Source organism: Mchenga conophoros, linkage group LG12, assembly GCF_057382185.1.
Source record: "Mchenga conophoros isolate Kocher_MC1m ecotype Shallow Benthic linkage group LG12, M_conophoros_male_GT1.1, whole genome shotgun sequence".
Lineage (NCBI taxonomy): Eukaryota > Metazoa > Chordata > Actinopteri > Cichliformes > Cichlidae > Mchenga > Mchenga conophoros.
In genome coordinates, this window is record NC_140537.1 from 30,538,611 (window position 1) to 30,552,169 (window position 13,559).

A 13,559-nucleotide genomic window follows, 5' to 3' on the forward strand; every position below is an offset into this window, starting at 1 on the left:
CTGTGAACAATTGAATAGTATTAAATGTATACTCATATTAAGGTAGAACTGCATGAGTCATTTGCAGTAACAGAATTGGTACTTTGTTAGTTGCCCCTCTTTGATATTTCATGAGGGGATTCAGCTCATGTGACCTTCTCAAATAACACAACAGGACACCTTGCACGTAGCTGCACAGTAGCAGCCTAGTCAGGCTGGGACAGATTTAACATTTTTATCAAAGTATACACGCAAATACAGATACACATTATTTTAACATTTTCTGTTAATATGCAGTCCTGAAGGGCACCACAAACTGCAGCACAACATCCAGACACGAACCCCATCTGAGTGAATAATGGATGGAGGCAGCCACCCACAGGCTGCAGAGTGATATCATGGCTGCGTCACTTGTGCAGATGAGGGAGAAGGGGTGGGGTGGTTATACCGTGCAGTCTGTAGAGACAGTGAGGAACCTGCTCACAGAGAGGACAGAGGGACGATAACCATGTCAGCCTCCTGGAAGCAGCCGCTTTTTCAGATCTGCCTGCTTTGCGTCTGCTGCAGACACATCAATACAAGTAAATTAATTTTGGGTTTCATTTTTGCTGTGTTTTGTGGTTGTGTTCAAGCTCTGTTCAGCCTTTTCTCTGTTCCACCAAATGGTCCCGTAACCTTGTAAGGGCCAGAACAAAATGTCATAAGATTTTCACATAATTGTGTGCAACATAATTTGGTTTGAAGCATACTGGTAGTGATTGTTTATGATTTTTCACCTTATACATGTGTCTCAAACTGTTTCCCTCAAGACAAATATTTGTAATCATCATAGGATAAAATGTAAAAGGAAAAATCAAAACACTAGGTTACTTAATTATCGTGCTTGCAAAGGATTTTTATATTGATATGATTTTAATTGTCGCCTCATTATGCTTCTTTCTGCGATTGTGCATGTGTGTTAGTTTAAGAGCTATATAACAGACAAAAAGATAAAACCTTAAAGTTACTCAGTGCTTATTTCTTTTTTTTTGTCTGAATACATTTTAATCCCAATCTTATGATATTTATGTAATTATTTAAGAAAACATCTCTTTGAAAAGATGATGAAGGAAACAACCTTGTTGCCGTTATGTAGAGGACACTTTTCACAGACAGTTACGAGCTGTTTCACACGGCAGCAAAGTAGCAACACTGATATCTGCCTTAAAATCACCTTAAAATATTGGTATAAATAATATTGTACCTTTTGAATTATTTTACACACAGTAAAAGACTCTGTATATTTATACATTTACTTCTTTTCCTGTCAGACACGTTGGGCTCAACCAAAGCGCCACAGGTTCCCACCACTGCTCTTAAAACAACTGTAAAAAGTGTTGTTCTTAAAGGTAATTTCTGCATGTTGTGTTTCCTTATTACTGCTCATGTAAATATGGCTAAAGAACACATGTTGATAAGTTATTTATCTTGTAAAATATTGTGCTATGACAAAGATGTAAGGATTTCCATGTTGTTGTGACCACATGGCGCTGGATTTAAATTAGAGCCTGATTTTGCCTTGTGTGTGTGTGTGTGTGTGTGTGTGTGTGTGTGTGTGTGTGTGTGTGTGTGTGTGTGTGTGTGTCCACAGGGTTGAAGCCATTTTTCACACTCAAAATGTGGCTTTAGTATCAGGGTTACAATTAGGTTATGGTTAGATTTAGGGTAAGGGTCAATGGGATGTCCCCATGAAGATACAAACGAGACGTGTGTGTGTGTGTGTGTGTGTGTGTGTGTGTGTGTGTGTGTGTGTGTGTGTGTGTGTGTGTGTGTTTCTAACTGTTCCACAAAACTCCACACAGGTGAAAATCACACAGAGGAAATCCAGCTGCATGAGCCTGTAAATCTAACGCTAGCCTGTACGTGGACTGGGAATCAGAAGAAACTACCAAACATTAGCGTTTATTGGACAAAAGATGGGAAGACGATCCAGGACAGTGAGCGCTCTGTGCAGCTGGAGAATGAGCAGTATACTCTCAAACAAGAGTAAGTACTTCATGTGCATATTTTATCTGACAGCTTTAGAAAATCCACTTTGCAGTTCCCCTCCGAGTGGCTCAAAAACTGTTACAACGTTTTATCAAAAGACCTGAATATATAAAAGGTTTTAAATAGAACTGCAGTGTCAGCTCATGCCTGTCCATGTCAGCTGTAACTATCTTTACATGAAAGTAGGGCAACAGTTTAGTTAAAATAATCAGATAGTTGGAGGACAGGAGCATTTGATTTATTATGTTAATATCTAAAACCCCTCTTTGACTTCTGCTTTACAGTTTCCATATTGTCAGTGAACAAGACCTTGGAAGTTACTCCTGTGTTTTTGGGACTGAAGCACAAATAGATTTTATTTTGGCAGGTAAGGAAATAAACAATGAATCTCTGCAAGACATTTCACAGCTTCATTTGTTTTGCTATCAGCTCCTCAAGTCCCTGCTCAAGCTATTTATAGTGAATATCAATATATAACACTCGACTGAGGCTGTGCAGTGCTGCTATGTCTTCATAAGCATCATCAGCTCAGTCGTTTTCCTCCAGCTCCACAGATCAGTGAGGTGCGAGACAAGCCGATAGTCAGCTATCTGGGGGACTTTGTGGTGATTTATTGTAAAATGGAGGAAACCAAACCAGAGCCCAGAACCTGGACCTGGTATAAAGTCAATGGGACAGAAAAGGTAAGCTGCTCAGAGCCGGTACAGTTGTGTCACTGATCATTTTTAATTGACATTCCTTCAAGTAGGATTTCTTATGTTCATCTCCCATGTTTTTATTCTCAAGAATATTCTTCAAGAGCAGCTTTGCATGTTACACATCTTGAATTATCCTTATTTATCTTAATTATCTTATACCAAACAAAGTGTCTATTTTTAACAGCTCCTCATATTTTGTGAAAGTCGAAGTAAACCTTTTCATTACTGTTCATAGGTGGATGGTTTATCCTTTTATCCATATTCCTCATGTTTGGTCTTTTTCTGCATAAGATCCTATAAATGAACATGAGCAGGCATTAAAGCACAGTGGTGGGAAACATTAGAGCTTGTACTTATGATAAATTACCTGTATTTATGACACAATACATGCGTTTCCAGAATGTGCTGGGGCAGTGGGGGAAATATGTGCAAGTGTGCATACTTTTTAAAGCTTGTCATGCTTTATATTATGCATGCTAAATACACATTTTCAGTATCTAGTAGTTATAGCTGTTTGTAATGGGATAACAAGTTCAGTATTACTGATATTTTAATTGTGCCTGTAATGTGATGCAGTATTAGTTTAAGATAATAGATGCAATGGATAACATCCCAATGGACTGGGGTCTTCTTTTAACTTGATTTATTTATCAGATTTTTTGTTGTGTGGGTCATTTTATCTTTTTAAGTGGAAAAAATAAAAAGCAAAAACCTACAACGCTCCTGTTGGGAGGCAGGTTGGGTGTCAAATGGGATCATAGCACAGCTTCGTGAATCTTTCCTTTTAATTCTCCTTCTTTTCCCTCATTTGGCTTCAAAGACATTTAAATTTGTTGTTGTTACTGTGTCGTTCAGCAAAATCCAGACGGTGTCATGTTAACGTATGTTGATATATATGGGAACAGATCCTCGTTGTTGAAGAGCCTCAGCGCTATGAAATCCACAATAAAAGGTGGAAGACGAAGCTGAAGATCAGCAACCTGACAGATGAAGACTCTGGCTCCTATTACTGTGGGGCGGTGTACCACGTCGGCACCTCAGTGAGCCATGTGGAGCTCAAGGTCAGTAAACCTTGTGGAGCTGTCAGTAAACAAAAGGAACTCTGTACCTGTACAGCCCCTGAGCAGTTTGTAATTCAGACCCAGGATTCATTATTAGTTTGATAATAAATAAATAATTTGTCTCTCTTTGCATCCCTTTTTTTTTTTAAAACTCACTGGTTACTGCTTTTGTAAAATAAAAAAAATATGTTATTAATCATGGCCTGTCATGATTGGTCTGGTGAACCACTGAGAGCCCAACTCCACAGGCTTCAAACTACAAAAACTACTCAAACATATAAAGCTTTTAAAACTACTTGGCAGAATAGACACCGAGTGCGGTCTACTAATCCCATAAGATAAAACATCTGTACTTCTTTCCTGTGGATGTGACTGAAAACAGTAGGAGTAGTGATATATAATATTTCCTCTTTCTGTACTGAAGATTATCAGCTTCATTGAGCCCCTGAAACCCTTCTTAACCATCCTGGCTGAAGTTATCGTGCTGGTCACTGCCATCCTGCTCTACGAGAAAATTCATTCCAGGAAGAACAACACAGAAGAGGGTAGATAAACATCATCCAGCTCTTATTTGTATCACTATCATATACTTTTTGCAACATTTTATGACAAAACTTACTTTTAACTTGTATTTATCGGTCTCATTCTCAGAAAATCTGCCGAACGGCAACCAAAAGAACGAGCTGTGAGTACAATGACGCAGTATTTCTTTTAAGATACTTGCAGATTTCATAATCCAAGAATGACTTCTTTTTTTTCTGTCAGGCCTCAGGAAGAAGCTAAGGAGCTGGAGGGTAATACGTCCATGAGGCAGCGCAAAGTTTAAAGACTGCAGCCAGCTTTAAAACTCATTTTTAAAAGTGAACGCTAGCAACATTTATACGGTTATTGTGGCTTCTGTTATAACTGCATCACTTTGTTTCAACACTCAGAGTGCAACAGCTTCCAGCTAATCAACACTCGAGTTTGCAACACAAGTGGCCTCTTTCCTTTCCTGTTTACTTCCTGTGCAGAAACCCAGACATGCTTCTCTTGACACATCACGTCATCTTTGTCCCCTCCCCTTTCTCATAACAGAAGTGACTTTCTCTTCTTGTTGGCAACACCGTAAACTTCAAATGACTTTTACCCGTTTTTCTTCTCTGTGGTTCGTAGCAGTGCCTTACACTCTTTGACTAACCTTTCACTGTGCTTCCAATGACTTTTGTCCTTGCAGTAATCTATCTACAGTACTTGAATAACATGTAAATCAAAATATATCTTCACATATTCATCATATTTGTGCATCTGTTTTGCGTTTACGTGTAGGAGAATAGTCACAGAGTCATAGTTTCTTCCCCAAAAATGACTGCACCGTATGCAAACAAGCCGATTAAAAACTACACAAACCACCGTTTCAGTGTTGGATTCATTTGAAACTTATTTCCGAGCACTAAAGAAACACTTCAAAAATGTGTCTGTTAACACGTCAGCAGAGCAGTCAACAGAAAAAAAAAGTTTAGGATGGATTAAGCAACAATAACAAGAGTCAGTTTTGAAAATCCGCCATTTATTATTTTTTCTATAAATACAGTGGATGTTTTTGTCCTGAATAACCTTTGTACTTCCTCTTCCCCACGGAGAAAAGCTAAGCTATACCACGACACACAATCGTGTAGACCGTTGTAGCTGTGACCACAGCGAGAGGCGACACACCCTCAGCTGCGACTGTCAGAAACAAATCTGTATCACTGCATTTAGAAAGTAAACTAGAGCGGCTCGTTCCTCAGCCTGTGTGAGACATGCTGAGTTTGGCTGGAGTTAATGAATTTACTTAAATGTGTTGAAGCTACTATATTTCTGAACTCTTGTTGTGTGCCGCCAACACGTCTGTCGCAGAAACAGCCCAGGCTGAGATGACGGGAGTCAGAAATATGTATTCATACAACAGATTCGCCCAAGATGCTACAGATATTTGTTAAATTATTGCTTCTGTCTATGCTTCCCTTAACTCTGTGTATAATACCCAACACACACGCAAATTTCCATTGTGATCTTTCAGGCCTCTGTAATAATCAGGGATGTGTACACAGTATTTTTTCAGTACTTACTTTCACAGGAATACAGATTCTTCTTTTTTCAACATTACATTTCATACAAACTGGCAAACTTCACTCCCATCTTGCTCTTTAGAGAACAAAATCTTAAGTGAAATCTGCCTAAAGATTTCCACCCCTTCCCTTACAATCCAACTACGGCTGATTCATGAAGAATTGAACCAGAAGCTTGACGACGCCGTCGTTCAGTCCCACCACCTCTCCGTCCTGCACGCTCTCGTACAGTCGCAGGCTCTCTGTGCCCCACAGGAGGTTTTTCCTGGGGTTGTTGGCGTCAGTCTCCACAGAGAGCGCAACTGTGTTCAGCTGGTAGCAGAAGAAGGAGAAGAAGTGGCCGTCTGTGATCACGGCCTGGGACACGAAGGGTCTGGTGACATCCTCGTAGTTCCAGAAACCTACAGCGGGGAGAGGGAAGCATCAACACGAGCTACGCCTTCTCTCAGATTTAAAGCCAAATGTAGACCACTGCAGTAATCCCATATTCCTGTATCAGCGTTATTCCTGCAGCATCATGAGTAATGCCACTGACCAGTCACTTTGTTAGCTCTGCAGCTCTGGAGGAAACAGACTAAACATAGTGGATATGTCATAGATTTGTCCTGTAACACTGCGTGTCCACAGGTGGAACAAGACACCCCTTAATATTACATTTGTTAAACACTTAGTTATTATTTTTGAAAATTTATTTCAACCTGAAGCATGATCAGACTTTTGGTCAGAAAGCTTTGCTGCAAAAAGGCAAACTTCTCCCCCCAAAAGTCACAAAGCTATGACATCACAGAACGTGATTGGTCGGCTGCAATGACGATTCTGGACCAATATTAATTATGATAGTCGACACATACCCAGAGATTTCAGAGACACTATAGCACTGCCAGGCTAATAAAAAGCAAAACAACGCTCACTGCCACTTCATTAGGTACACTTGGCTACTAAGTGGATGATCGCCTTTCGCCTTATGTCTTCATTGCATAGATTCATCGAGGTTCTGGAAACATTTCTCAGATTGGTCAATAGTGACACGACCGCACAACTGTTACTGCAAATTTGTCAGCTGCACATCCATGATGTAAATCTTCTGTTCCAACACATCCAAATGGTTCTCTATTGAATTGATATCTGGTGACTGTAGAGGCCATTTGAGTACAGAGAACTCATTTTCATGTTCAAGAAACCAGTTTGAGATGATTTGAGCTTCGTGATGGGAAGCAGCCATCAGAAGATGGGTACACTGTGGTCATAACGGGATGGACACGTCCAGCAATACTCAGGCAGGCTGTGATTTTGTAAAGGATGCTCAAATGGTACCAAAAGAAGCAAAGTGTGCCATTCAAATATCCCCCACATCATTAAACTACCACCACTACCAGGCTCAACCGTTAATGCAGAGTGGGATGGATCCATGCTTTTATGTTGTACTCTACCACCTGAATGTCACAGCAGACTGATGGATTTTGAGTTACTGTTGCAACTGAAACAGTCTGACCAATCTCCTCCTGCCTCAGCCAGCTGCTCACAGGAATTTTCTTTGTAGATCATCAGTTTCTGAAATACTAACACCAGGCTGAAGGAAATAGTTACGCCAGAATCCTTCGTATTAAGAAATGCTAAAGACTTTGCGTTGACTTAAGAATTTCAGAAGTTTCCGGTGTATGAGGAACAACGAACGACACCATGCCCATTCAAAGTCACTTAAACCACCTTTCTTCCTCATTTTGATGCTTGGTTTGAACTTTAGCAGCTCTTGACCGCATCTTCATGCCTAAATGCACTGAAATGCTGCCGATAGATGCTGATAGATATTATTGTGTGGCTGGTGAGTGTGTGACCTTTTTAGAAAATGTTTAGAAACCAACTTGAACATAAAGAAAAAGCTTTTCATGATGACATTTGCTCTGTTAACTTTCTGACATGTCTTTAAATCTCTTCAGCGAACAAAGTAAATCAACTACATGAAGACATAAATATGTATTGTAATGTTTTATAAACACAGCATCTCAGTTCTGTTGCACCTTTGCTGTGTTAGGAACTCACCTTGGTACATGGCCTGAGCTCCTGTCCAGGCGAAGAGGCTGGCGAGCGCGTTGGCTCTGAGGAAAACCTCCACTTGGTCAGCCTGCTGCTGCCGAATCATCCGGTCTCTGTGGTATCGGTCGGGCACCAGGTGGAACTGAGTGTGACCGTAGCACGCTGGGTCTGGTAGCTTTGCACCTTTAAATGAAACAGAGAGGCTTGTTATAAACAGAAAGTAGAGGGGATTAATAAAGAAAAAAATGAGCCAAACACTGGGTAACCTCTGTGATAATGAAAACTTCAAATATAAAACCACCTGCAGCTACATTATTATCATACTTTGCTATAGAAGCAGAAAGATTAAAAACAAGCAAGGTTGGGGTTAAAATAATTGTTCTCAAAAAACAATCTATACCTTTTACTAAATACCAGTCAGTTCCACATTGGCGCCCCCTGCTGACCATTACGATAAGTAAATAATGAGAAAAATCAACCTGATGACCTGTTAGTGAGACCAGAATTACAATTTGGGAACGAATCAGTTTGCCTTTGGGACAGTGGCCAGTTTTTGGGGCTCTGGGTTAAGGCAGTATATATATATTTTCTACCTCCTTTGCTCCCTACACGGACTGTTTTACTGAGCTTGCAACTAAAATCTGTTCAAACATGACTGATCGATAGAATCAGATATATTATAATAAAGGGAGACGGGACATTCAAAGAATCCCGAAATAAGATTTATGGGAGATTTCCGTGGCAGCAAAGATGGTGGCAGGAGTGATTAAAAAAAAAAAAACTATAGGAAAAAAAAAAGAAAAACAGCTTTTCAAAGTCTGATTTTAGGGCAAAGTCAGCAAACTTAAAGTAGTTTTGATTCGATTTGAAACACAGTGTCCACAGGGCTTTTTGCTAAAACATAGTGGTGCTGTGGCTGTGTGTCATCAGATTAGCAGGATTAAAAAAATGTGATCATGTTTACTAACCAGGAACATGTACTCACTAGACTGAAAAACATGTCTAGAACCACCTAGCACAGCCTGCATGACCCACATCATTGTTTCACCTGTGAAGATGTTGTTGTCGTACTGCCTTCTGAACAGCGGCATCACATTGGGACGAAGCGTGATCTCTGGAACTTCAGCTGCATGGGAGGCTTCCAGCGGCATAAACTAAAAGTAAATACGATTTGACAAAGTAATTTGATCAAATTAATTTGCAAGCCCAACTTGCAAGATAGGCCGTCTAGAGCCCATGGGCCCATTCAGTCTCCCCCAAACTCCCCCTTGTGGTAATAATGTTGAATATATACACAAATAACTGCAGAACTCTGAGTGAAGTCCATTGAGTATTTGACAAGATCAGAAAATTGCTATATAACTGCAGAAAAAGCGATGCTTTAAATGTGTGAATCTGGATTAAAACCTTTTAACACTGCAATGAGACGCAATATAATAAAGTAGAATTAAATATATAATGACAACATCACTGAAAAACATTTTAAGTGGTTTGTGTGATTTCCCCCCACCTATGCAAGGCCATCAAAAACCCTTGCTGTGCATCTATTGCTATTACATGATCCATGTGGTCTGAAAAGGACGCCTACCTGAGGCAACTGTTGGGTTACTCTGATCTGACTGTGTGGGCGGTCGTCGATCTGGAACCTGGTTGGCTCGAGGTGGCGTTTCCGATGTCCCTTTGGGATAATTCTCTGACCCCTCCTCCAATAAAAGTTCACCTGGGGACTGAGATCTAAGAAAACAAATATAGATCAACATTAGAGGACTAGGATCGTTAAGTAGAAAAACATAGCACTCATACTTCATGCTATCTGGAACTCCTTGTCTTTTTGTTTTGAGCAATAAAACTTGTTAATATCTTCGTATTATTTTGGCAATAGTCATAAGATTATTATAATAAAGGCTGGACTTTTGTGATATGATAAGTTTCAGATTTTAATGGGCCACTCTAGTCGAGTTTTGTTTTTGCCCGAAACAACAAATCTACTTGGAACGTTTGTTGCTATATAAGTCTGTGTTGTTCACTATGAATGCCTTTATTTTCCTGAAGGTATCCACACCACTAACTACAGCGTCTTTAGTTCCACTTCATCATACACACCCAGACTGGAAAGCTGCAGCAGTGGGTTGTATTTAGCCAAACTGTAGGTGAGTCCAGACACCAGGCTCCTCAGAAAAGGTCCGACCACCTGCTCTTGATGTCTGTACATGAAAGGCTTGCGTTTCCTAAATTGCCAGTGCTCTTGCAGGATCACACGGGTCACCAAGGAGCGTATGTCCGCGAACGCATCATCGTCGATTCCTGGAACCGCGGCTGTGGTCTTCTCCAAGCCCGGGGTGAATTTCTCGGGCAGGCCCGGGATGTACGCGGTTTTAGTGAAGTGCTGGTACCATCTGTCTGCGTTCCGTGCGAAAGTTTGAGGGTAAACTACAAATTTCTCCCGCTGGATGCGAGTGATGAGGGACAGCTTGTCCTCCACGGAGGAGGTGCATATCTTCTTCACCCGTTCCTCAATCTGTCGCCGCCGCGCAGATTTACTTTTAGCCGTTAGAGAGGGGACTATTGGAGGGTACGCTGGCTCCTTGACCGAAACGTCAGTGTGGACAAGCTTTTGGCTTCTAAAAGGAAACAAGTTTCTGGGGAACAGCAAGGGTAGCCGTGTGCGGGCCGCCATGTTTGCTTAACTTCTTCACTTTTCGTTGACACACAAACTAACAGTCTTTCAGAGCAGCGCCCCCTTGCGGAAAAAAGAGCCAGACTGAATGCTAACGCCTACATAAAGTAATATAAGTCAAAACTTAGACCGGTATTAAAGAACATTACATTTAATTTTATTTACTTGTGGCAGTGGTCTTGTAATTTAATAAAATGGTCGTGTAATTTAATAAAGCTTAGCTTGTATTAGCATTATGTTTAGCCTCTGAGAACGTTGAGGGTCTTGAATGAAGCCCTGTCGCGTAAACGATGGTGCATTTACGTTGACTCAGAAATTTCGGAATTTGTAGTTGAACGGGCTAAAAACGTGGGTACAAATCTAAAACGTTCGCTAAACTTTGAAACCAAAATCATTCAAAACTATAGCAAAAAACGTCATACTCGTGTTACACTGTGTATTTTCTATGTAGCTTATTGTAAACGGTGGCAGACGCTAGTAGAGATTTGATGCAGCATGAACAATCCAAACGGTAGGGGAGTACCCGAAGGCTACGTCAAAGTTGGACTTTTAAGACGGTGCAACGGCTCTGGTGAGGTGCAGTGTTTTTGTCAATAAACAGGCTGTTCGGCCTTTAAAAATATATAGACACAAAATTATTTCCACCAAAACTGTAAAAGCCAGCTATGTACTGTCGTCAGATTTTGCGGACACCATTGTTCGGGACAAGAGCGGCTAAGCTCAGCCGTTTCCCCCATGTTTGTCGAAGCGAGGTATCTGCTATCAAAATAAACCGTCCTGTTGTCATTCTTGTCAACATATTCCTTTCATTAGCTGCTGCACAGCATGTTGACAATACCTGTCCTACTGGTGGTGGCTGTGGTGAACCTGCAGTGCCCCACCACCACCAAGAGGTTTGGTTTCATTGCGACACGTACTTAAAGCAGCTTTTTGATTTTCCCATGTGTGATGCATGCCTGTTGTTCACCCCCAGAGACCCCTGTGCACCAAAAGTGACGAGGTGAGGCTGGCAGAGGAAGCCAGCAAGAAGTACGGCTCCCCAGCTCCAACCATCTTCTCCAAAGTGATCGACAAAAGCATCCCTGCAGATATCATTTATGAGGATGAAAAGGTACAGTCTGAGCTCATAAATAAACATTTTGTGGTTACATTTCTGCAGTTCAGTCCTTCATATATAAGATTTTTTTTTTCTGTTTTTATCAGTGTTTGGCATTCAGGGATATCAGTCCACAGGCGCCTGTTCACTTCCTGGTTATTCCAAGGATTCCTATTCCCAGAATAAGTGAGGCCAAAGATGATGACGCTGAGGTAAACTGGTGTTTTCTTGTCTAGACTCTCAGATCATGTCACAAGCAGTGAGATTGTGCAGCACATGCTCCCTTTTTATAAGTCTATGTTTTTTACTATTTGACATGTCTGTGAGATTAATTTCCAGAGCATTTAAGAACCAGCTCACCCCAAACTGTTGTCACAGCACTGGAAGAAATCTATAGGTGAAGCACTAAAGGCACTACCTTTCCCTCATTTGAAACCAGTACTACCCAGAGTGTAGCCTTAAACCAGGGTCTTGGACCAAAGAGCAGGTTAAATATGCCCAGATGTTCTTTTGTTTTCTGGCTTTCCTAATGTAACAACCAGTATGAGTGTTTTTGCATTGAATGGGCAGTGTTGACATCAAATAACCAGCAACAAATGTGGGCTGGTCTGCAGCCTCATATTTCCCACAAGGGAAGCAACCTATAATCCTAAATAGATATCAGGTAAATAAAATAATATAGCAGGGAAGTTGTAAAGGAGTCGAGCCGTCCAGATTAAAATTCAAACACAGATTAGGTAGATATACAGACAGATATTACTGTTGTTATCTAGATTCCCTTGTTTAACAGTCTAAGAATAAAGAAGAAATCTAAAAACAGAAGGCGTATACTACTTTTAAATCAGATTTAAAAAAAAAAAAAAAATCAACAAGCACAAATATGTGTTCTGTTTTAGGATTTGATAGTAACACTTATAGAGCAATAACATTGTTGTAAAATTGGAAAAAGAAAACAAATCAACAAATAGTTTCTTGTATGAATCTGTTGTTATTATTGGTGCTCATTACCAAAAGACAAAGACTTCAGACGATATTTAAAACAAAGGTGACGCTATTTCCTGGAGATCTGAGTGGTCAGTAGGCGTTGATTTCATACTTGATGATTACTGATCTGGAACGTAACTTGCTCTAGTCCAGGTTAGTATCACAGCAAGTTACCATGTAAGAAGTAGTTCAGAAATCCCAGGATCAGTCCCGAAGTTGGATGAGCCTGCTGTAGGTCTCACATCCAGTTTGGTCTCCTCTGTGACCGGACACGCTAAATATTAATCTTTAAGAAGTCATAACTGCTTCATTTACAGCTCACTGTCGACTGGAAATAATCTCTGCAGCTCTCCTTTTCTCCACTTTCAGCTCTTAGGACATTTATTGGTTGTTGCCAAAAATGTGGCAAAGCAAGAATCTCTGACTGAAGGGTACAGAGTGGGTAAGTTAGACCATTTTACCGTAATGATTCTCCAGACATTAATGTGACTATACAGACTGTTTGTTTACATCCACACTGAATTCCCAGTGATCAACGACGGGAAGCACGGTGCTCAGTCCGTCTACCACCTTCACATCCACGTCCTGGGAGGAAGACAGATGAAATGGCCACCAGGATAAGGGCTTCACATTTACTGTGGTGTCTCAGTTTAATCCAATAATAATGGCATAATACCTGTTTATACACAAAGCTGATGTCAATGTAAATATGTTGGAAAAAATGTGTGAAAAGGAAAAGTCAGAAGTTGATGTTTGATATGGCTGCAAATAAAGACACATTCTGTTATGGAACAATAAAGCTCAAGTCAGTTCTTTAATCTCTAATCAAGTCAGGATACTGTTACCATGGTAGCAGCTCACATTTAAGAGCAAAGGTTCAAAACAACGAGGTCAGATATGTGCGAGTAATCC

At 40.6% G+C, this 13,559-nt stretch overlaps 3 protein-coding genes across 4 annotated transcripts; 2 read left to right on the forward strand and 1 right to left on the reverse strand.

The window, feature by feature from the left end:
• The first annotated feature begins 415 nt into the window (after positions 1-415).
• emb (embigin) lies at positions 416-5,159 on the forward strand. Its single transcript, XM_085295164.1, has 9 exons — positions 416-560; positions 1,290-1,367; positions 1,821-2,004; positions 2,292-2,374; positions 2,554-2,690; positions 3,611-3,766; positions 4,191-4,311; positions 4,418-4,451; positions 4,532-5,159. The coding sequence occupies exons 1-9, from the start codon at positions 488-490 to the stop codon at positions 4,590-4,592; spliced, it is 927 nt and encodes a 308-aa protein (XP_085151290.1). The 5' UTR covers positions 416-487; the 3' UTR covers positions 4,593-5,159.
• Positions 5,160-5,280: 121 nt separating this feature from the next.
• mrps30 (mitochondrial ribosomal protein S30) lies at positions 5,281-10,789 on the reverse strand. Its single transcript, XM_085295163.1, has 5 exons — positions 9,994-10,789; positions 9,479-9,624; positions 8,939-9,044; positions 7,897-8,073; positions 5,281-6,257 (listed from the first exon to the last, which is right to left on the reverse strand). The coding sequence occupies exons 1-5, from the start codon at positions 10,565-10,567 to the stop codon at positions 5,998-6,000; spliced, it is 1,263 nt and encodes a 420-aa protein (XP_085151289.1). The 5' UTR covers positions 10,568-10,789; the 3' UTR covers positions 5,281-5,997.
• A 298-nt stretch (positions 10,790-11,087) lies between these two features.
• hint2 (histidine triad nucleotide binding protein 2) lies at positions 11,088-13,446 on the forward strand. 2 transcript variants are annotated; one of them, XM_085295165.1, is made up of 5 exons: positions 11,088-11,460; positions 11,541-11,678; positions 11,771-11,875; positions 13,017-13,089; positions 13,177-13,446. In XM_085295165.1, the coding sequence occupies exons 1-5, from the start codon at positions 11,233-11,235 to the stop codon at positions 13,266-13,268; spliced, it is 636 nt and encodes a 211-aa protein (XP_085151291.1). In that variant the 5' UTR covers positions 11,088-11,232; the 3' UTR covers positions 13,269-13,446. The 2 variants fall into 2 exon arrangements, with proteins under 2 accessions (XP_085151291.1, XP_085151292.1); XM_085295166.1 differs by having other exon boundaries at positions 11,092-11,319.
• The last annotated feature ends 113 nt before the right edge of the window (positions 13,447-13,559 follow it).

What these genes read in the sequence shown, in the direction of transcription:
- emb (XM_085295164.1), top strand. Translation starts at nt 488, where the DNA reads ATGTCAGCCTCCTGGAAGCAGCCGCTTTTTCAGATCTGCCTGCTTTGC. An exon ending in AAGTCAATGGGACAGAAAAG is followed by an intron (nt 2,691 to 3,610) that starts GTAAGCTGCTCA and finishes ATATGGGAACAG; the next exon opens with ATCCTCGTTGTTGAAGAGCC. An exon ending in TGAGCCATGTGGAGCTCAAG is followed by an intron (nt 3,767 to 4,190) that starts GTCAGTAAACCT and finishes TCTGTACTGAAG; the next exon opens with ATTATCAGCTTCATTGAGCC.
- mrps30 (XM_085295163.1), bottom strand. Translation starts at nt 10,567, where the DNA reads ATGGCGGCCCGCACACGGCTACCCTTGCTGTTCCCCAGAAACTTGTTT. An exon ending in CGACAACAACATCTTCACAG is followed by an intron (nt 8,074 to 8,938) that starts GTGAAACAATGA and finishes TTTCATTTAAAG; the next exon opens with GTGCAAAGCTACCAGACCCA. An exon ending in AGCTCAGGCCATGTACCAAG is followed by an intron (nt 6,258 to 7,896) that starts GTGAGTTCCTAA and finishes TCCCCGCTGTAG; the next exon opens with GTTTCTGGAACTACGAGGAT.
- hint2 (XM_085295165.1), top strand. Translation starts at nt 11,233, where the DNA reads ATGTACTGTCGTCAGATTTTGCGGACACCATTGTTCGGGACAAGAGCG. An exon ending in TCATTTATGAGGATGAAAAG is followed by an intron (nt 11,679 to 11,770) that starts GTACAGTCTGAG and finishes TGTTTTTATCAG; the next exon opens with TGTTTGGCATTCAGGGATAT. An exon ending in GACTGAAGGGTACAGAGTGG is followed by an intron (nt 13,090 to 13,176) that starts GTAAGTTAGACC and finishes CTGAATTCCCAG; the next exon opens with TGATCAACGACGGGAAGCAC.